A 24,380-nucleotide genomic window follows, 5' to 3' on the forward strand; every position below is an offset into this window, starting at 1 on the left:
TTTTATTGCTTGCCATTATCTTCAGTTGGTTTAAAAATAGTTTTGCTCCTACCAAAAGTCGAAATAGATTCTTTGCCTATATAGCGTTAGTTTGGTGTTGCATTAGTTTCCCATCTTTAAAGTATGTGTGTTGCTGTTGTCTGTTGGATAATAGTGCATCTGTGTAACTCATTTGTAGTCTCATCTGTATTTGTGCTTGCTGAATTAATAGCTGTTATATACTTGATCTTAGTTTTTCCTGTCTTCGTCTTTCAGCTTCTCCATTCCCAACTGCCCCAACTTGAATAGCATCTACGTTCTCTCTCCCCCCTTCCAAAAAAATTGATGATCTTGTCGTGGAATGTGAGAGGTCTAAATGGGATGTTCATAACTTTAAGTTGATTAATCTTTTATTCTCAGCATTTTTTTTAATTTTTAATTTTTTTTATTTTAGATTCTGCTAGGACTATAGGAAGATGCCACTTGGAGGAGGGGGGGGGGAGTGGGGTTCACATATAAAAGGGGGGCAAGATGTGAGTAGGGGTTGTTGGTTATTCTATGTAAGGTCTAGGTAGCCATTGGTTGAGGATAGCAAAAGTTGTTGCAGGGGTGACTGAATTGACTTGACTATGCAACAAACATATGAAGACCAAGCTTTCAATCTTCCTTCACCTTGAGGACAAGGTGAAGTTCAAGGGGGTGGAACATAGTTGTCAAGGCGTTGCCTAAGCGTCCTAGTGGAATAAAAGAGTGTGAGGCGAGGAGTGCCTCAATGGAAACACATAAGGCGGTTGCCTTTGTGTATGAGGTGTCTCCTTGGCGTCCGAGGCGACGCATCGGACGCATTATACTGCTAGGCGACCGCCTTTGTGTTTTTAAAAAATCACCATTTTATTTATTCCAAATCAAAGGCTAAAAAAGAATTGGAAACTAGATTCCAATTGGAAATCATCTAATGGCTGAATGGTTACATAAATGGTACTTGAGAAACATGGGATCATTTTGTAACATTAATTCAATATAAAAAAAATATTTATATAAAAAAAAAAGGGAAAATCGAGACAAAAATCAAAATCCCTAATCTCTCGTTCTCTCTCGAGTCTTCTTCCTCTGCTACTCTTGCCCTGCTACTCCTCTCCCTGAGCGTCGACGATGCCACCGGCGACATCGACGATGCCACCGTGACACCGGCGACGAAATCTGCTTTTGGCTCTGGCTCTCGAGTCTTCTTCCTCTCTGCTACTCCTCTCCCTCTACTACTCCAGTTTCAGACCTCGACAACGCCACCAGTGACAGCCAGTTACATCGGCAACAGTTAGAGACATCACTAGTGACAGCCAGCGACGTTGGCGACAAGCCCGAAACATCACTGGCGACACCACTGTAGTACTGTACTCTCTTTTTCAGTCCAAAATTGAATTAATTGATCGACTTCTGCAATTTTGCTGCTACTCTCTTACTTCTGCTTCCTTTTTTTTTTTCCCCTCATAGGCTCATATGAAAGCCACCATAGTTGCAGCGGCTTCGGTCACCATCTCAGGCGACGGTATGTTGCCGGAATTTTTTTTCCCTGTGTGGTAACAATGTTATAAGTTGCTTTTTTTTTTCTTTTTTTTTGGTTTGGTTTGCATTCTTGAGATATATTGCTTGGTGTATGCACTGTGTACATGAGATTCCTTTGAACTGCAATTCTTTTGATATTATCTTCTTTTATTTATTTATCCCTTGCATTTGATTTATGTGCTTGCACTTCTCTGATCTATCGATCCTTTCATTAGGAATCCTTTTTGTTTTGGCATTATTCTGTCTGAAATTGCAATTTTAGAACTTTCAAAGTTGCCTTAATATGACTTAGATGGCAATAAAAGAGATGACTTGTTGGGAATACGACTAATTTGCTTTTGGAATAATAAGTTAAGCAGCCTTATGTATCTTTTCATGTGTATTACTGTATTTGTACACCACAAAACATGTATGGATGCTTGTCTTATTCCTCTGTTTGACTTACTCTGTTATTCTGGAATTTTGTACTGATTATTGTTGTTTATTAGCTTCAATATATTTTTTCTATAATTTTTTTCTGATTTTTCAGAATAAAAGCTTGATTATCAATTTATCATGAAGTGAGATGATTAGATGAATGCATAGGATTTTTATTGTGGTGTGGTATGGTGCAAAATTAAAATTATACGGTATCATTATCAACTTTATTATTGTTTTTAAATTTGGCTGATTATATGTGTATGTTTCATGTTTTTTATTGTAGATATTTACTAGTTATTTAAAATGACCTCAAGTGATAATCCAGTGGCTGCTTCTAATCATCTTATTCCTAGTGGGGGTAAAGCGTATGATCCCTCAAAAGACCCGAAGAGAAAGGCCAAGTCAAATGACCCAGGGTGGAAATATGGGTATTGGCTAGATGTTGTTGATAGGAATACAGTCAGATGCAGTTTGTGCAACGGAAACTTTAAAGGAGGAATTAAAAGATTGAAGCAACATCTAGTGGGTGGATATGGGGATGTTGTGAAGTGCACCAAGACCACTGCAGCAATTGCCCAAGAGATGAATGCAGTGTTGGTGAAAAATAAAAAGAGGGCTGTTGTTACTGATTTGGATAATGAGGAGTATGATGACATTCAAATTGGAGAAGAACATCTTATTCCTGCCTCTAAGCCCTCTACTGGAGGAGGTACATTACCTAGTGTAGGGTCTGAGGTTGAGGTGTGCTCCAAGATTCCAAGCTCTGGGACTGCATCAAAGAGATTGGAAAGTGCCTTTATAAGGCACCAGTAAGGGGTCCCATGGATATGCATGTTAGACGCACTCCTGAAGAATTTGTTGAAGAAAGGAGGGCTAAGGGTGCTACTCAAACAACCATCTTGAATAGAATGAGATTTGCCAAAGAAAAGAAGCGAGTGGATAACCACATTGCTGATTGGATGTATCAGTGTGGCATTCCATTCAATGCAGTTAAAGCTAAAAGCTTTGAGGTGATGGTTGAGTCTATTGCACAATGTGGTTCTGGGTATAAGCCCCCAAGTTACCATGAAGTCAAGGTGCCTTTGTTGAAGAGTGCAATAGAAAGAACAATGGAGATGAGGAAAAATTATGAAAAGTATTGGAAGATGTATGGATGCACACTCATGTTTGATGGGTGGACTGACAAAAAGGGTAGGCATCTGATCAATTTTCTTGTCAATTGTCCAAAGGGAACATTCTTCCCTGGTTCTGTGGATGCATCTAACCAGGTGCAAGATGCAAACATGCTCTTTCAGTTATTGGATAGCAAAGTTGAAGAAATTGGGGAAGAGCATGTAATTCAAGTGGTGACTAATAATGCCTCAAATTACAAAGCAGCAGGGGTATTATTAATGGAGAAGATGACTAGATTATATTGGACTCGTTGTGCAGCCCACTACTGTCTTAATTTGATGCTAGAGGACAATGGGAATTTGAAACAATATAAGAAAGTGATAATTCAGGGGAAGAGAATTACCACTTTCATTTATAGGCACACAAGATTGCTGGAGGCCTTGAGACAGAAGACAAATAGCAGGGATCTTGTGAGGGCTGCAATGACTAGGTTTGCCACTTCATTCTTGACATTGCAAAGCTTATTGAAACACAATGATGATTTAAGGCACTTATTCATTTATGAGGAGTGGACAAATTCCAATTTGTCCAAGATAGAAGCAGGGAATAAAGTAGCTGAAACAACTTTTTCTACAGCATTTTGGCATGGTGTGAAGGATTGTATTAGAACATCACAACCTCTTATGATTGTATTGAGGATTGTGGATGCTGATAAAAGACCCGCATTGCCTGAAGTGTTTGTAGCCATGCAAGAGGCTAAGAGAAGAATAAAGGACAATTTTGGAGGCAAAGAACGACTCTGGAAGAAAGTCATACAAATAATTGACAGGCGATGGGAGTGTCAGATGGAGAGACCTCTATATGGTGCAGCCTTTTTTTTGAATCCTAGGAAGTTCTACAACTTAGATGATGTAGATGATTATGAGTTGATCACTTCTCTCCAAACTTCTTTCAATGAAATTGTTGGAAGACTAGTGCCTGATGCACATCGACAAGATAAGATATTGTCCTGGGCAAATAAATACAAGCAAGGTAGAGGTCCTTTCTCCATAGCTATGGCTATCAGACAGCGTACAATTATGAGTCCTCATAAGTTTTTACTTGTATATTTTATTTTTAGTTATATTTATTTGGTTTGTAACTCTACCTATTATGTGTTAATCTTTTTTTTTTTTTAATACTATAGTTACATGGTGGGATACACATGGAGGAATTGTTTTTGAGCTTACAAGGATTGCACGAGGGATACTAGGCCTTTGTTGTTCTTCCTCTTGTTGTGAACGGAATTGGAGCACATTTGAGTTTGTAAGTATTAAGTGATTCAAGTATTTAAAACACTTTTAAATTTAAATTTAGAAGAATGACTTGGGATTCTTTTCAATTGCTCATGAATTCAGATTCACACCAAGAAGAGGAATAGGCTGGAACATGAGAGGTTGAATGATCTAGCTTTTGTTCATTACAATTGTCGTCTTCAAGAAAGGATCAATGAAAGGCGATTAAAGAGTAGAAATTATGATCCACTACTCCTTGATGAGCTTGACTGGAGCAGTGAGTGGATGGTTAATCAGCCTGATGATTTAGTCCATCCGGAGGGTAATCTTACTTGGAGCACTGTTGATAGAGCTATAGGGGCATCTTCATCACTTGAGGGCCAGAATAGACCGAGGAGATGTCAACCAAGTGGATCAACATCTGCTGGAGTTAATATATGTTGCTCACGTCGCAGGTCTTTGGAGAGGGTGGTTGAGGAACATGACTCTGAGTCTGATGGAGACATGGAAGAAGAGGAAGATTTGCATGATGATGAGAACATTGTAGATGATTTTGCTTGGAGGTCTACCTCTTTGGAGCAACAAGAAGTTCAAAAAGATCTCCCACTTGCTACCAATTTGCTTGATGATGATTATGACTAGCTGACTTATACTTTTCTATTGAGAATTTTGGATATGGATTGTGGATTTTTATTGGGAATTTTGGATATGGATTGTGGATTTTTATTGGGAATTTTGGATATTGGTGTGTTGGTATATTTGGGATTTGGACTTTAGATTTTAGATATAAGTGGAATTGTTTGCTTAAATATTTAAAACTTTCTATTTAGATATAATATGCTTTGTTTCATTTTTTTCTTTTACTTGTGAGGATATTTGGCTACAGCTTAACAATGTAGAAGAAGTGGAGTTGTAGGTGCTGGTGGAGGTGGAGCCGTGGAGTTGTAGGTGGTGCTAGTGTTGGTGACATTTAATGAAGGAATGTTGTATAGTGTTTATTTGTTTTGCTCATGCATCTATGTGTTTACTATTTAGTTACATTTTATCGTATCTTGATTCTTGTTAATGATAGTATGATACTTGGAATTTATTTAGGACCTACTATGTGTGGTTTGTAGTATGTTGGATGACTTGAGGTAGGCTAAATGGTTAATATTAGTTTTTTTTTTATTATATATAAGATATGTTTATAGTGAATTAGTGTATGAGATGTACACTAAAAAGTAAAAATTTCACTTAAAACGCCTCAACCGCCTCAGAAGCGCCTCGGAGGGCGCCTCGTCAACTCATCGCCCGAACTAGCTAAAACCGCCTCACATCTCCTCGTCGCCGTGACAACTATGGGGTGGAAATGTTAGGACTATAGGAAGATGCCGCTTGGAGAGAGAGAGAGAGAGAGAGAGAGTAGAGTTAACATATAAAAGGGGGGAAAGATGTGAGTAGGGGGAATCAGTTATTTTGTGTGTGGTTGGCAGCAGAGTTGCTATAGGCTGGTGATTGGCACCATTGTAACTAAGTTTAGCTATCATTGAGTTTGTTCTTGCTTATTAGTTATTAAATCTTGTTAATTTTCGTATCCGATACACGAGTTCCTAACAAAGTCTATTTCAAGAGTCAAGATTATATGGTGGGATCCTAATCTATTAGGAATCCCACTTAGTATTAGAGTCTTTTAGTAAACATAGTCTATTCTTTCTTTGTAATTTCTGAAGTCTGATTATTTAATGAAAATTTGATTGAGTTGAGGATCGGGTTTCATGTTGAGGATTATTAAGGTAATGTCAACTGGTGATCCAATCCAATCTGCATTAGAAAGTCAACCCATCCATGACCATGACTATGTATAGCAAGCCACATTTATGTACTTTCTTGAGACCATGGTTTATGAACTCGCTCTTGACACCCATCTTGCTAGGCCAAAAAAGCAAGATCTCGCTCAAGATGTGGTTTTTTTTCGGGGCCAACTCGAGTGAATTTAAGGGCCATCTCGGGGGGTTTCAAGGGTCAGTTGGGCTAAAGTTGGTATTAAGCCTATTTAGGGCTTTTGAACACACGGGTGACCTCAGATTTGTGAAAAAAACTACTTTAAGTGTGAGTTCTTACTCAAACCTAAGTTTGAAACCGAAATGCTGCAGGAGTGAATATGCAAAGTTATAAAACATGAAATGTAGAACCACTAGGATATATATAAATGAAAAGCAAGTGATGAGATACATCAATAACTTAAATAGCAACAGATTTCCATCCATATTAGTGCAATAATGTATCACATTCTTGACTCTTGAGAATACAATAATACAACCATCATAAGTTCAATATAAACCATGAGTTCATAACATAAGTGTTGGGTATGGCTCATGCTTCACATTCTATTGCCAACACCTTCCCCTGACGCACACGAGCCTTATATTACTTTGGGCCTCAAGATTTCCTTTACAGTTTGGGCTTAGGCCCATACACAATTCTTCACCTACAGCTACCCAAGAACAACAGCTCTCCCCTGCAAGGCCTACCTTGCAAATTCCCTAACAAAATTCTACCTTTTCCTTCCCTAATATAATAGTTCCTTTCCTAACAAATTCTTCCCCCTTTCCATTTCAGTTGGTCCAGCTGTCCTACAATCTTTGAGACTCTGATTCCCTTTTTGTTGCTACTTATGTGATCCCTGCTTCTCCTCATATTTTTGCAAGTATACACTGCAATACTAGGGCCTACCATAGTCCTGCTGGGCAAATTTCAGCCTGAAAACAACAAAAAGATTTGGTTATGAAGCAAGTTTGAGGTTGCATGAGTGACAAGAATGCCACTGTATAATACTGGAGTCTGAAACATTTTTGTTGTTCTTTTGGCTCTTTTGGCCTTCATATTTAGGCATTTCCCCCTCGTTGATTAAGCTGAAGCCTGAGAGAGGAGATGATAATTGGGGGGGGGGGGGGGGGAAATAGTGATCATCAGAAACAAAATGATCGATATCAATTCTTTTAGTGTGAGGTTATAGCACTATAATCTAATATTTTCATTTACCTTTTTCTGTATTTTTTTAATTATATGATCATAATTTGAGCTTTGGTAGGAGTCCTGTAAGTACTCCTTACAAGCTCTACTTGCTCCTTACCAATCGCTGCTGTTGCTTCTCATGACTACCACTGCCACTATGATGGCTGAAAGGTATGAGCTTAGTTAAAATATGCTATTCATCTTGTCTTTTCCCCATTCTGGAAATGTTTTGGCTGTGTTTTTGACCATCCAGATAAAATTCTGAGCATTTAAACGTACCATACGGAATAAAATTTCCTTTGCAACTATGGTCTAAAATAATTTATAGATAGTTGAGGTTCCACTACCGGACCTTCTTGACCTGAAACCACTCATCATTGGGTGTTGTTTGACATCTGAGCAGGAGCTGCTTATATTTTATATCTGGGAAGTCATAGTTGACATTCACGGTCTCTTGGAGCTGATTTCCTGTAAATGTTCAACTGATTAAAGCTATTCCTGGCACAGGTATCTTGTTGAGCAGGTTTAATTCATGGGATGCTTCCAAAAAATTCTCTCTTTTTGGTCTAGCATTTTCTATTTTCCTATAGGAAGTTAGACTCCTGGAGTTTCACCCCTCCATCAGCCTTCCATGTGCAGAAAATTTTGTCAACCTAATGCATCCCCTGTTCAGATTATTTCTTTGTGTGTATTTTAAAACTGGACTGTGTTAGTGTCAACAACAATGGAAAACAAGGATCACTTCCTGATTGATTGGTTGTATTCCAGAACTTTGTGACTAGTTGATTTTTCTACAGCATTGTAGTCCACTCGCTTCAATTTTCCTCAGTTTGATTTAGTGATCGTTCGTTAAGATGACCACAGACATGTTAAACCGTCTTCCTTTATGTACCGAAAACGGTGGCCTTCCTAAAATACATTTAGCTTGTTGATATCTTCTCTTCTGTTTCTTTGTGGTTTCCTCTGACGTAATTCGCATTTTTCAGTGGTTATTAATAGCCTCCAGGGTGCTGGGATTTGATTTGGCTTGTAGGGATATCTAGAAAGCTGAAAGTGAATTGATTAGCAATATCAAATCTTTGGGACGTAAGTATGGATGCTTTTCATTTTATTATCAAAAAATGTAAGTTTGAGTGATAACCTTTTTTTTTTTTTTGCATCCAAATAATTTTGCTGAATGGTTTGCTATTTAGTAAGGAAATTGTTATTGCATGGGATATTGGTATCTACAATTTAACATTAGAAACTGATTCTGCGCTTTCTGATTCAGCAGTGCAGAGGATGAGATGCTGAATTGTGAGATCAAGGCCATTACTTGGGATGTCTTTATCCTGTTGAAACATGATTCGATCATCATCTATAGTTCCATACAGCATGGCTACGTGAGCATTATCGTTGCTGAGCTCTTACCAAACATGCTGCTTGTTTATGCTGGCTAGTTTGTTGGTTCACTGATTCTACTATATTGTTTGTCGATGCTCTTCAATTGATGCTTTAGTGGCTACTTCTCTCGCTATGGTGGTTCCTGAATTGTCTCTGGTTCTCTATGTCCTGTGCTTAGTTCTTAGGCTAGGTGTGTAAATGGTGTCAGTAGTCTTATGTATATTATCACATCGTCCTTTTGGTAGAATTTCTATTGGTTATGTATTGTCTGGAGCAGTGGTTGCACCTACCAGTCGTCGGATGGGCGTGTAATGGTTATCAGATTATGTCTGCAGTGTAATTATCCAAGCTATCAAAACTAAGAAGAAAGTTTCTGTCCACTTAATTTGCTTTGTATTATACACACATCATCTAGGATTGAGTTTCACTTCTCCCACGGCAAAAATCATGTATGTAACCATCTAAATGGTCCATGGATGCTTAATTCCAAGTTGATGGCTTTCAAATTCAAAGCACCAGGACAAATTGAATTGTTGCTGCATTAAATACCTGCTGGATTACTTCTTTTAGACTAGTTCAGGTATCTTTCACTCCGGTTGAGGGGCTTGCATAATGGATAAGCTCGGGCCAACCTCCATTCAAAACCTCCATTCAAACCTCAAGGCTTGTCCACGAGTGGGGGTTGGTTCTACTCTTCGTCTTTCATGAGGGATGGGACAAGCATTTCTTTATAAAAGGCCAAGGATATGAACTTTGCTTTTGCTATTTTAATCTTCCACTAAGTGAGAGGCTTGTGGGAGAGGGAGAAATGACACTCACGCTTGGAAACGTTACTACAGTTCTGCTACAAGGCAAAGACAATCCTTATGGCAGACTAGCACGGATTGAAGTAATTGTGTGCCTGACAGCAGCCCTTCTTGCATTTCTAATTGTGTTTGGCTCATTCAGGCGTCGATCTTATGGCTCAGTTGTTCGACTTTCCATTTGGGTAGCTTATGTGATGTCTTACTCCCTTATATCCTATGCTGTTGGACTGATGCAATCTGCTAACTTCCACAATGAGCTGTTCACAGTTTGGGCTGTGTTTTTGCTCATTGTCCTTGGGAGTGCTGACTCCATCTCTGCGTACAGCCTTGAAGATAATGAGCAAAGATGGAGACACTATGGTGAGATTCTTCTTCAAACTTTCTGGGTCAGCTGGCTGATTGCCAAGTACAGTGCTGAAACAAAGTTTGTGGTACCCCTTTGGCTCCTTTGGGTTTTAAGCATGTGGAAGGCTGGTGAGAGAATAGCTTCTTATGCTTCTGCGAGTAGAAAATTTGGGTTGGTGAGATACACCAAATTGGTTGCAGACTATATGATCTGTGAGCCTGAACTGAGCAAAGAGAGTGAGATAGATCCAACCCAAATGAAAGGCTACCATTACTTGGTCAGAGGAGAGAAACAAAGAATGGTAACGGTTGAGCCACCAGGTTACCAGATGCAGTTGAAAATGGACCCTGAAATTGTTACAGTGCAAAAAATCTGGGACTGTGAGGGGAGACTTCTAAAGCACAGAGGCGACCCTGATGGGAGATTGAAGGATATTTGCCTCTCCTATGCATTAGTTAAGCTTCTTCGCAGGAGATTTGCAGGGTACCCTTTTGCAGAGAGCTGCCTTGATAAGACATGGAGACTCTGGGATGAGCTCCTAGATGACCATGAAAGAACCTTCAGAATCATCAGAGGTAGAGCTTGCATTCCTTTATGACTTCTTTTACACTAAGTACCCTGTTATCTTCATTTTTGGATTTCCTGCTTATAAGGCCATTGAGATCATCATGGTTGTAGCTAGTAGTTGGATAGCAATCTCTACACTTAATGATTACCAAACAACAGAAGATACTGTTACTCTTGTTACTGCTTCAGGGGTCAACCTTGATGTCCTGGTCACTCGTGTGGTAGTACTCGCCATTGCTGTCTTGCAGGTTTTGCAGCTCATCGCGATTCTTTTTTCAGATTGGGCAACTGTGATGTGGGTTTGCCAATATGTTAAAAATCATTCAAACAAGTATCTTGAGAAGGTGGTTCAGTTCTTTTGCCATAGGCAGTATCGACACATTTTCAGTTTGAAACCATGGACCAGACAATTGGGTCAGTACTCACTTCTTCTATCTTACCATCACAGCCCTCCCAAGCCATTAGATCATAGTCTCACTTCCTCACTTGTGTATCAGCTTACTAAAGGTTTTTCAGTTTACCGGATCACATTACATCTGGATGTGAAGAAAGCTGTTATTCAATCTCTGAAAGCGAATGGCCGGCTCCTATCGAACGGGCTGGCTTCTTTGTGGCAAAACGGAGTAGCCAGTGACCTTGGCTGGGCATGTAATCTTGAGACTCATACTCATTCTATCTTGGTATGGCACATTGCCACCACCCTTTGTGAGATTTCACCTTTGCAATCACAGCAAGGGGGAAGAGAAGTGAATCCTCATTTTCGGGTTGCTACTAACATATCAAACTACTGTTCCTATCTTGTGTCTTCAGCTCCAACTCTATTGCCTGATCACTTTTATATTATACATTTCATATTTGATCGAGTAGTTGAAGAAGTCAATGACATTCTCAAGGGATGCAAGTCTAAGAAACTGAAGTATGAGGAGATGATGAAGAAAGCTGAAACTGATCCCAAAACAATAACAGCAATGGGTGTTAAGCTTGGGAAGCAACTGATAAACATAGGAGATCAGGAACTGAGGTGGAAGATCTTAGCTGGTTTTTGGGCAGAGATGATTCTATTTCTTGCTCCTTCTGATAATGCAACTGGGCATGCAGAGCAGTTGGTCAAGGGTGGAGAGTTTTTGACACACCTATGGGCTCTGCTTTCTCATGCAGGTATTCTTACAAGAGGGGAAGACAGTCCCATGGCTTAAATAACAAGATGTGAAATAAAAAGAAAGGTAGGCAACACAGCTTGTATGGTTTCAATCTTTCAGGAACCTACTTGTACTCTTTTAGTCTACTAGTGACTTTGATGATCTGAAAATTAATATAAGGAAAGGCTTTTAAGTCTTATTCTTTTTTATAAAATTTGACTATAATTAAGAGATACTTATGTCATATAAGCATAAGTAAAATCAACAATTTTTTTTTTTTAAGAACTGAGGTTTGTTTTGGCCAGCTTACACATACCTGGACTAACAAATACCTCGACTATGTCTTTAAAGGGATTACTTTATAACTATTTAAATATGCAGCGTGGGTTTGCCCCTGACCCATGGTCAGAATTACTTGTTTCTCCATTTGCGAAGGTGAGTTTGTACTACATCTCCGTTTGCTTCCTTTACATTGAAAATTATGCTTATAAAAGTCTTCTCTTTTATTCATTTGTATATTGAAACTCTTTATTTACTTCTTTCCCTTGATTCAAAATTCAAAAAGCTGATTTATGATTCACACAATGAAAGTTTCAACAATTTTTGCCGATATTGAGCTGACTTGCTGGAAAATCGATAATTTTTGTAAATTGTGAGCTTGTTGCCACTATTACTCATGCTGATAGCCAACATTCTGGAGTCCAAATCGTCTCCCCTGACGGAGAGCACAGAGCAGAGAGTCCATCATGGAGAATATTCCTCTCCATCCCTTCAGCACAACAACCCATGTCACCTTCATCTCTTTTGACAGCTTAAGTGCTATCTCTACACCTTTAACATCAAACTCAAAACCGAAACACGCCATTTTGATAGGTACCAAGGTCTTTGCTGGGATTTACCAGAGATAAACTGGAAGAACTGCCATTAAATATAATTTACCAGCTGTGTCTGCTTCAGTGAGGAAGAACTCATGCACACTAAGTACTTCACTCATTTGCCAAAGTGAAAACACTTTGTAGGCTCTCTTTATTTAAAATATCAATCAGACAAACATGAGATTAGCTTGAGAAGATTGATGAAGGAATCATTGCCCTAATTTATTTGGTTTTAAAATTAATGCTATTTAGATTTATATTTTCTTCTTGATTCAAGGAATTGGCTTTTTAAATTAAAAGAGTTTAATAGATAATACTTCACATTATAAGAGAGGTATTTTTGTCTTTTCCTAATAATAATTAGTTAATAGCGGGCCTATCTAATATATGAATTGTTTCCAAATAGCATTAATATTCTAAGATAACTCAAGAGGGTGGCACTGATAATTTCCCTTGATTATTTCTCCTGTTCATTATTCAATGCTCTTGTATATGCTCATTAGTTTGTGTATAACACAAAGTTCTATCCTTCATAGTTCATTTAAAAGTTCTAATCCATACTTATAATTTGATTGACTAAAAGAAAATATAGAAAAATAATGACATGGATAACCAAATAAATGTAGAAGATATATATTGTCATACATTCATTTGTTAATCTTAATTTGATACAAATTCTTTCATCTGCCAGTTGGTTTTTGTGGAAGCATCTATTTTCTTCCCATTGTGAAAGACAAGCGAGATCTCTTGTAACGGATAATGATATTGGATTTATCGAATTTGACTTCCTTGTCCATGTGACTGGCCTTCCACATTCCACATTCTGCAGTTCGAACGGGTATCGTTTAGAAATCTCTACTTTCTTTGGGAGAAGAAATATTGACAACTACTCCGTTCATTCCTTCCATCTCTTCCTGTATAATTAAGTTTAGTTAATCAATCCTAAGATCATCAATTTTGTTGTGAAGATATCCTATGAGTAGTTCATCATCGGGCTCAAATCTGAAACCATGGGACCACTATAGTTCTTTCTCCATCATCGCTACTGCTGCAAGATTCTGGATGGGATCATTAATATTGTTCTCTTCAGCGTCTGTTCCCATGTATACCACCAAAGGAGTAGTCAGTACTTGAAATAATTTTGATATTTAGTTTGAATGCTGAAGCATTCATGTTAGCTTGAGTATTGTATTTATAGTTTAATCAATTACATGAATAGAAAGTTGAGATATACTGCGAAACAAACTTAAAAAGAATACCAACTCTTAAGTTTAAAGTTTGAACATAATTCCAACTCTTAAAGTAACCAAGTGAAATATAATTAAAACTCTAAACTAAAGAATTTCTCGACTCACTCAAACTCTGGTTTATCAGTACTGAGCTAACCCAACTAAGAACAACGAAGAACTCCACCAGACCCAATTACTTATATATGCCACAAGAATGTTAAGAATCCTAATTTATCCTTAATTAGCTAGAATTTCTGATAAGCTCATCAGGTTATGATTGAAAAAACAATTTAATTTAATATAACTTAATTTAATAATATGAGATTAATGCAATGACAAATTAAGAAAAATAAAGATAAAATCAAAAATACCAAACAAACCCAATCGAAAAACTTAACTGATTTACCCATTAATACTAACAAAACCCAACAAAATTAACGGATTAACTAACATATATAACTAACTGAATACTCGGTTGTCTTTTTACAGTTTGAAAAAATAAATAAAACTCAAGTGGTGACATAGTATTCATCCAATGGTATGGTGCCTGGTAAGGAGATCAATTCTATATAAATCTTATTATTAATTAACGGATTTTTTATGTTTTATTATTTTTTTAATTATGGCCCCACATAATTTGTGGTTGTAAGGCCGTCGGAGAAGCACAGAGTGCTCCCAGTCAGGATAGATGATCCACACTCTCATCATTCGTGATGGCCAAAGAGTGAGATACAACAATGATTCTATCACTGCTGTCAGCACAAGTGAGGTGCTACATGGCCAGGCTTACGTTCTTTTCTACAAACAAGTGGAGGTATGCAGATAGGAGGTTTAGCTTGAATGCTCCAACCTTGTAAAGAACATTATGTATATGGGCTAGGGTTTTCTCAACCTTAAATGTAAATCTATTTTCATTTTCAAAAGAACAACAAAAATTATATGTGAAGAAAATGGCTTAGAATTGTGGAATGGCTGGGACTACTTTTGTTGTAGAAGTTAGTATTCTATCTGTGCTGTTACATTATCAACTTGTCAAAGGAATTTATAGAATGGAGGCTTGCAACTCTCCTTAGAGAGTGTGTATTAAGTATAACGCACCAATTCTTTTAGGGCCTGTTTGGTTACTTGAATCTAGAGATTTCAAAAATTTAAAGATTTCAAATTTATGGAGTCAGAGTTACTAAAATTAACTGTTTGGTTAGCCTAAATAGATTCATCATGAAAAAACATCTAAGGAGTCATGCTTCAAATGTTTTAACGCTTTTATAGTAAGGGTGAAATTTCACCTTATACCCATAAATCTACAGATTCACGTTTTTAGTGTAAAAATATGAATCCCTAGATTTCATGAATCTAACGATTCACACAATTAAACATGTATAAATCTCCCATTTGTGAATCCAGAGATTTGAAATCTCTAGATTCATGTAACCAAATAGGCCCTTAACTAGTCACTAAGGCCATGTAATTTTTATGATTTTTCTGAAGTAACCAGAAATCTATGATTTACTGTTTTTCGTTAACTGATCATGTTATTTCCATTTCCTCCATTGTGGCAAATTTCATGGAGGGGTTCAAAGTTGACTATAAAATGGATTTCCCAGTCCTGCAAAAGTGTTGCATAAAATAAAACATTGCTTTTGAAATAAGGGAAAAGATTTTTTTTTTATTTTTCCTTACAAATTGTTGGTACCCTTTGTAATTTTTTATTTATTTTACTTTATAAATTAAATTAAATTAAAATTAAGAAAAAGAATTTCCTCCATTAATTTTGTTCTTTTATATCAATTTTTAATAAAGAAAATTTTATTCAAATTAGATATTATACAAAATAACTCATAAATATTGTTATTTTAAATCCAACATGATTTAATCCTTAATAAAAAAAAACTTTTGATTAAATTCCACCATCATTTTTTATTAATCCATCTAATATCTAATATTCTACCAAAAAAAATCAAATTTTATCATATCATATCATACTAAGATATTCGAATATAGTTTGAAATAGGAATCTTCAGATTCTATAAGAAATGTCATTTTCTTAATAAATAATGAAATATATTATAATTTGATAAATTCTTAAAAGATAACTAAAATTTTAAAAATAAAAACTCTCCCCCCTTTTTGAATATAATTTTTTATTTATAGAAACCAAAATTCCGTATTTGAGATTCGATTAGTTTTTATTTTTGAGAAATAAGGTGTTATGGATTTATCTCATTCTTCGTTTTGAGTTTCGCTTTTTTTTTTTAATTAGAAATTATCAGAATATTCTTGATAGATTAGTTGCTTTAACAAAGAATTCTCCTAAATTCATTATATCTCAAAAATAAATAAATAATAATAATTTAAAATCTTTTCCTAAATTCTCTCAATTTCTATATCTATTCTTTTCTATTAAAATCTATTCATCTCCTTAAAACTTTCTTATTGTTGACCAAACAATTAAAATACGAGTCTTGACATTTTGTAAGATACATATTTTTCTTAATAAAATAATGAAATACGGTACGATTGGGTAAAATGAAATAACAACTTTATTGTTATTTAGGTTAAACAATACCATTAATTTTTTTTTGGCCAAATTTAACTTCTTCTTTTTGCTCCACGATTACATCCTCAATTAATGCCGCCGAATGGGTGTGAACCCAAGACCTCCCCGTGGGAGGTAGAGTCTTTAATCGCTTTACTAACCCATTAATAATAGAATATATGATGTTTTATTTGAAATTCATAGATAAATTACTGTTTAGTATGATGATATTCTTATCTATTTTTTTCAAATTTATACTTCAATATTTTTCTTTCATTTTTTTATCATATATAGTTGCACGTGCATTTTCATGTATAAATTTTTACTATATGTATATATATAAATAAAATCCTCTTATCAAATTAACTTTATACCACAACAATTTCAATATAACTTTACTCAACAATTGCAAATTTGTAACTTTATTCAGCTAATTTATATGATAATACTCAAAATATAATTCTTTTTTTTTTCTTCTTTCTATTTTAGTTAAACTTCAAAGTTATAATTCATAATAAAAAAAAATAGACTAAAAGCCCCTAATATATATATTGAAATACGTTACATTTTGTAATTGAAGAATTTAAAAAATAATTCAATTAATTAAAAATAAATAGTATAATTTAATTCATATTGTTATGACATTAGAAATAAAAATTTACCTTGAGATTTTCTTCTTATAGGTTAGTAGTATTTCAATTTCCTCCAGTATATCAATCATATTCTTTAAAAAAGATAAATTGAAAATCATTATATTGAATTATAACTAAATACATATAATAACTAAATACAATAGCCGCAAACATTTTGATTGTTAATGTGATTTTTGTATGATTATTTATTATCCTCAGTCATGTATAATCAATTTCTTTAAAAAAAAATAAATAAATAAAATAAAATAAAATAAAAAAGGTATCTCAAAACATTTTGCAAAATTATGGACACCCCAAAAAGATATCAATTTGACAAAGACAATCAAAGAAGTCTCTTAAATTTTCACAATAGTACACTCCCGTTAGTGAATTTCATTAAATCAAATTTAGGGCCTGTTTGGTTAAGGGCCTGTTTGGTTACTTGAGTCTGTAGATTTAAAAAATTTAGAGATTTCAAATCTACAGACTTCAAATCTCTAGAGTCATGGTTCGTAAAATTAACTGTTTGGTTAGTTTGAATTTTTGAAATGAAATTTCTAGATTTATCCTAAAAAAATATTTATTGAATTATGGTTCAAATCTTTAACGCTTTGATAGTATGGGTGAAATCTCTGGATTTCACCTCATACCCATAAATCTACAGATTCACGTTTTTAGTGTAAAAATGTAAATCTCTAGATTTCATGAATCTAGAGATTCATACAACCAAACAGGTAAAAATCTCCCATTTGTGAATCCAGAGATTTGAAATCTTCGGATTCGCGTAACCAAACAGGCCCTAAGCGAATCCAGAGATTTCAAATCTCTGGATTCACAAATGGGAGATTTTTACCTGTTTGGTTGTGTGAATCCCTAGATTCATGAAATCTTGAGATTCACATTTTTACACTAAAAACGTGAATCTGTAGATTTATGGGTATGAGGTGAAATCCAGAGATTTCACCCATACTATCAAAGCGTTAAAGATTTGAACCATAATTCAATAAATATTTTTTTAGGATAAATCTAGAAATTTCATTCCAAAAATTCAAACTAACCAAACAGTTAATTTTACGAACCATGACTCTAGAGATTTGAAGTCTGTAGATTTGAAATCTCTAAATTTTTTAAATCTCTTAAATCTGCTGGGTTCATGTCCGAGTTTCAAATCTCTAGATTCACAAATGGGAGATTTTTAGTCGTTTGGTTGTGTGAATCCCTAGATTCGTGAAATCTAGATATTCACATTTTTACACTAAAAACGTGAATGAGATTTCACCTCTATTATCAAAATGTTAAACATTTGAACCATAATTCAATAAATATTTTTTTAGGATAAATCTACAAATTTCATTCCAAAAATTCAAGCTAACCAAACAGTTAATTTTATGAACCATGACTCCAGAGATTTGAAGTCTATAGATTTGAAATCTTTAGATTTAGATAATCTCATAATTCAGACATTACTATAATCTCTTGTTACTTTACAAAGTTACCCCCAAAAATATTAAATCATTAATTTCATTTTGTTGGTTTATCTTTAATTCTTCATTTTATATTATAAGATCTAGAACAATACAACTAAGGTATATTTGTCATTTATTTTAACTAATCAATGTTTCTAATGAAGAAAAAAAAAAGTCATTGTCAATTTGGCATAGTTTTGGAGTATTATGCTTTTCGCCAATTATCTTGCAGTGTTCTTAAAAAAAATTCCAATAAATATCATGTATAGTGTATGAACAAAATAGTTCAAAATTACTAAGAAACAATAAAAAAGAAATGACATACTCTGAAAACGTCTCACGTGATTAGCATTTATAATAAACATCAAAATTTTAAACATTTTATTGTGTTTATTTAATTCACTATTTCACATTATACAGTTCAAAATATTATTTGCATTCATAATACATCTAACAACCTTATAACTAATGTCACTAATGTCATATATTAGTATTTAATTTAATTGGTTTATTTGGTTGAGAGCTGATCCAATTTAGTTTTGACAAGTTTTATCGAATGTTTGAACTTTGTAGGTAGAGTATTATGAGATCTATTAGAAATTATGTATACAAAATTGAAAACAACCTTATAACTAATGTCATATATTGTTTATTATTGTATTATGTATCCGATTTGAGAATGGACTGCATCAAAAATTCAAATTTACATATGATTTATCAAGACATGTTATGATTATATTATCATTATGTGTGATATTGAGTTAGTACTTAGTAGGTGTTTTAGATGAGAATGTATGTTAAGGTTGTGTAGCGCGCATAAGCAATGTAACGGCATGAAACATACATTGAATCAAAATATAAGATAGATGGATGTTGGGTTGTATAATGCGCACATGCCATGTAACAACATTGGACACCCTATCGACCTTAGACCATGTATGCATATGAGATGGTAGTTGTGTTTTATAATGATAATGTATGTTAGGTTTATGTAACGCGTGCAGACCATGTAATGGCATGGAACATACATTGAGTTTAGAAACATTTGGTTAGGGTAAATGGATATTGGGCTGTGTAATACACTTAGACCATGTAATGGCATGGGGCATCCTATTAACCCTAGACTAGTGAGGATGTGATTTATTTATGTCTTCTTAGTATCATTAGTCTCATCCATATCATTGGGCATGTCATGACTCTTTTTTCCCCTTTTATACATGTTAGTTAATTTATTTGTATAAGATTATTATTTAATTAAATAACAAGTATTAAAAAAAAATTGAAGCTGTTGATACGTGTTAGGTTGTACCTGCTAAGTTTCTTTTTGAAACTCACCCCTTACTTCTATAGATGATGAATATTTCGAAAATCAAGATCAAAATCATATCTACTACATTTTTAGAATAGATTAATGTTAAAAATTTCTATTAGTTGTAATTCTTGGCATTTTGATGTTTACCTGGATTTCATTAAAATTATGGGATAATTCATGGAAGCATTTGGGATTTATATTTGAATCATTCTCGTTGCGATCTATTGTATTCTTGGTGGATTTTATTTATTCATAATATCTATGGATAACCGTCTTAGTGTATTTTGATTCACTATCTAAATAATATCGATCATTAACCTGAGTAATGTCGATCATTGATCAATGATGGCTTTCTCCTTACATGAAAATTGGGGCTTTATAATAAAGCATGCAATTTACCCATTTAGAGTGGAGCTATCTTTATTTATTTATTTATTTATTTATTTATTTGTGTTTGTAGGTTTAAGAGATTTTTGGAAGCTCAAAGAATTTTTGGATGCGATATATGCAATTTTATGCGTAATGAGGTCCAATTTAAATTTTCAATTGCTAAGAGGACCCAATTCTAAGCATGATAGGGTGGAAGTGGTTCAAGATACAATTTTGAACTAGATTGTTTTACTCTGCAAATATCTAAAGCATCAAAAGAAAACAATTATAATCAGTGGTTGAGACAACTTTGGGGGCAAAATTGTCTAGATACTACTGGGAGGACAACAGAACCATTTAGAGTAAACATGAAAGTTCATGTTGGTTAAATTTACATAAAACATGTGGGTGCCCTCTAAGAAATAAATTTGATTTGATAAAAAACATAATACCCTTAATAGCACAGATTCCAACAGTGGTATAGTTAAATTGGAACTATTGAGGTAAAAAATGTATTCTTAGTTATTTGGTTCGTTCATAATTTGGAGTTGGTTCCTGAGACCAAAACAATGGTGAGAGTGGACCGCCTTTGGGTACGGGAAGCCACCTCCAATGATTAAGTCAGTTCAGGTAAGAAAACCAGAGACTCTTCTTGAAGAATAAATGCTTAAAGAGATGAATGAGATAATGTTCTTCAAGAGTAATTGTAGGAGAGTAATGGCTGGAGTATCCAAGTCTTCAAGTCTTACCGTTGTTCAGGCATAGTGGGTTATATAGTTGGTCCATACCTAAGGAGATAGTGGACGCCTCACTGCTCTTAGATGCACATCTGATCAGATTGAGGGTGGAGATGACTTCTAGAAGGGGCTTGAGAGATAATCTAAATCGCCAGATAATCCTACAGTCAGAAGATCTTGTTCATGAATCAAATGTCAGAGTCCCCCCAATTATGAGGTGTCGGTTCAGGGCTTGAGGAGAGATTTGAGTGAGTCGGAAGCTTCCTTATCCGCAGCGGGATATCAAGGATCCTTAGTGCATTAAATGCTTAAATGAATGTTATATCGAATTCCTCACTCTCGCCACCTTTACTAAGAAGTCGCATGAGGGTAGCGGTGTGTCAATGACATGACATTTATTACACAACTTCTCTGAGGGGACGTTCCCTAAGAAGTGCCTTATCCGAGAAGCACCTATTGAACCACCCTTGCCCAAGCTTGAACTCTGGCCCTTGTTCAAGTGGCTTATTCTGGTTCAGAGATTGTGGTTGGAAATGTTGATAACAAGAACTCAGTACAAAACCAAAACAGCTGAGAGCATCCTAGCCAGCCTGCAGTGTGTCTCTGGAAAGGAATTTTGAATAGCAAAGTATCTAAAACCATCTTCAACATTTAGAATAACAATACTCACCTTCTCAACCCTGGTACTTTGACCAGTACTGAACTCTAGACCTGATTCTGCAACTAACCCACTTGCTCCGGCGTACAAGCAGCACCAAGGTTGCGGAAGATCCTCCGTGAACCACCACAGCTCACCGCTACTGATAACAAGCTTACCTCTCCCTCTACAGTCAACCATGGAGAATATTCCTGTCCATGGCTTCAGACAACAACCCATGTCTCCTTCATCTCTTTTGACAGCTTAAATGCTATCTCAAAAAAAAAAAACACCTTAAACTTCAACCCAGAACCGAAACACGCCATTTTGATAGGTACCAAGGTCTTTGCTGGGATTTGTCAGAGATAAACTGGAAGAACTGCCATTAAAGATGTCGGCAGTTGATTGATGGGGGTAGAGAGTAAAGATGAGAATAACAGACATTTGGTTCTGGTCAGCTAGGGTGAGAAAGGAGAGCGATAATGGATAGTGAGTGAAGCAGATGGGTTTCCGGAGATGTTCTGAAGACATGGAAACAGACTATGACTAGCAAACACAAGAGGCCATGACTAGTGAGAGACGAGGTTGAGGACTTCCCGTGGAGGAAGATCGTTACCACAAGTGGGAAACTTGCAAGATCCAAACATTCTTGCTGTCTCTCTATTTCTTTTTATTTACCATATCTGTGTTTGCTTCAATGAGGAAGAGCTCATGCACACTAAGAACTTCACGCATTTGCCAAAGTGCTCCACTGATTATAGTTTCTCTACTAAGAAAATACTTAGTAGGTTCCCTTTATAAAAGCGAAATAGCATTAATATTCTAAGATAACTCAAGATGGTGGCACACTGGCACTGATAATTTCCCTTGATTATTTCTCCTGTTCATTACTCAATGCTCTTGTATATGCTCATTAACTATTAGTTTGTGTATAACACAAAGTTCTATCCCTCATAGTTCATTTAAAAGTTTCTAATCCACCTCAAACATTAATAAAGTCTGAAATTTATGACACTTCTGCTATGAGAAAGAAACTACTGATAATTTAATTGAATAAAATGTTATATTTACAATATTATGATTTATGACATGAGAAGCAAGATGCATGAAGACTCCAGAACTAAGGAGAGATTATTTTGTTCCTTATCTCCTCTTCGTTTCAACCCGTTTTCTAGGCTCCCTCTCTTTGTGAATTATCCTCTGGGCTTTCATCTCTTTGCCTTTTACGTTCTTTCCTTTTTTTACATGCTTATTTTTTTGTTTCACACGATTCCCCTAGTAGATCTTGCATATCTTGCACAGTGCCCAATTCACAAACTGAAAAAGACTGGAAAAGAAAGTTTAGACAAATAATGACATAGCAAATAAATGTAGAAGATATATATTATCATACCTTCATTGGTGTATCTTTGATTAAAGTTTCTTTCATTTGCCGGTTCATTTTTGTGGAAACGTCTATTTTCTTCCCATTGTGAAAGAAAAAAGATATCTTGTAACCGATTATACTATTGGTGAATTTGACTTCCTTGTCTTTGTGAGTGGCCTTCCACATTCCACATCTTGCAGTTCGATCGAGTCTAATGGGTCTAATGTCGTAGATCTCTGCTTTGTTTGGGAGAAGTATTGACAACTACTCCGTTCATTCCTTCCATATTATCCTGCATAATTACGTATAATTAATCAATCCTAAGCAAACCAATCATAAGCGTAAGCGCGTAAAAGAAAAAACCTATTTCTTGGTTTTCTTGATCATTGCTAGATGTTTCTTTAATTAGTTTCTTGAATGGTACGTGTAACATATACAAATAATAGAGCAACTGCATGAAAATGAAGATAGATAAATAGATAGAGTTACACTTCAGGGGTAAAGCGTATACAGGAGCTTCGTTAAGTTAACGAAGCAAGAGAAGGTATATAAATAATACAACAACTGCATGAAAATGAAGATAGATAGATAGATAGATAGGGTTACACTTTAGGGGGTAAAGCGTATACAGGAGCTTCTTTAACAATGAAGCAGAAAGAAGGTAGGATCATCAATTTTATTTATTCTTTATATTTTTTAAATAATAATAGAATATGAGTTGAGATACAAATCTTGATATTTTGTAAGATAAATATTTTTGCAATAAAATAATGAAATACCGTACAATTGGATAAAATGAAATAACAACTTTATTGTTATTTAGGTTAAACAATACCATTGTTTACCAACAAAAAAAAATTAAACAATACCATTAAGAATAGAATATATGATGGGAGACTCACCCACCACAGCCAGGTGTGCGACGCGGGTCGAACACCGGTTTATAAAAAAATCGGGGTTGGCAAACCAAAAAAAAAAAAGAATATATGATGTTATATTTGAAATTTATAGATAAATTATTATTTAGTATGATGATATTCTTATCTATTTTTTTCAAATTTATACTTCAATATTTTTCTCTAATATAATTGCACGTATAAATTTTTAATATATATATAATCCTCTTATCAAATTAACTTTATACTACAACAATTTCAATATAACTTTACTCTACAATTGCATTTGTAACTTTATTCAACTAATTTATACAATAATACTCAAAATTATAGTTTTTTCTATTTTAGTTAAACTTCAAAGTTATTATTCATTAAAAAAAAAAAACGTTAGAAGCACCTAATATATATATTGAAATACGTTATATTTTGTAATTGAAGAATTTAGAAAATCATTCAACTAATTAAAAATAAATAATATAATTTAATTCATATTGTTATGACATTAGAAAGAAAAAATTACCTTGAGATTTTCTTCTTATAAGTTAATAGTATTTCAATTTCCTCCAGTATGTCAATCATATTCTTCAAAAAAAGAAAAATTGAAAATCATTGTGTTGAATTATAACTAAATACATAGAATAACTAAATACAATAGCCGCAAACATTTTGATTATTAATGTGATTTTCGTATGATTATTTATTATCATCAATCATGCATAATCTATTTCTTTAAAAAAA

At 34.8% G+C, this 24,380-nt stretch overlaps 2 protein-coding genes across 2 annotated transcripts; both read left to right on the forward strand.

Annotated features, from left to right (window-relative positions):
• The first annotated feature begins 2,783 nt into the window (after window positions 1-2,783).
• LOC149007907 (uncharacterized) lies at window positions 2,784-4,991 on the forward strand. Its single transcript, XM_089167177.1, has 3 exons — window positions 2,784-4,107; window positions 4,262-4,380; window positions 4,473-4,991. The coding sequence occupies exons 1-3, from the start codon at window positions 2,784-2,786 to the stop codon at window positions 4,989-4,991; spliced, it is 1,962 nt and encodes a 653-aa protein (XP_089023303.1).
• A 4,495-nt stretch (window positions 4,992-9,486) lies between these two features.
• On the forward strand, window positions 9,487-11,918 carry LOC149007908 (uncharacterized). The gene is given in 2 exon segments (XM_089164645.1): window positions 9,487-10,458; window positions 10,460-11,918. Coding segments are annotated over 2 exon segments (2,106 nt in total). The 5' UTR covers window positions 9,487-9,537; the 3' UTR covers window positions 11,645-11,918.
• The last annotated feature ends 12,462 nt before the right edge of the window (window positions 11,919-24,380 follow it).

This window comes from Hakea prostrata, chromosome 8 (genome assembly GCF_041222555.1).
Source record: "Hakea prostrata isolate BN-2017 chromosome 8, UWA_Hpros_2, whole genome shotgun sequence".
NCBI classification, from domain to species: domain Eukaryota; kingdom Viridiplantae; phylum Streptophyta; class Magnoliopsida; order Proteales; family Proteaceae; genus Hakea; species Hakea prostrata.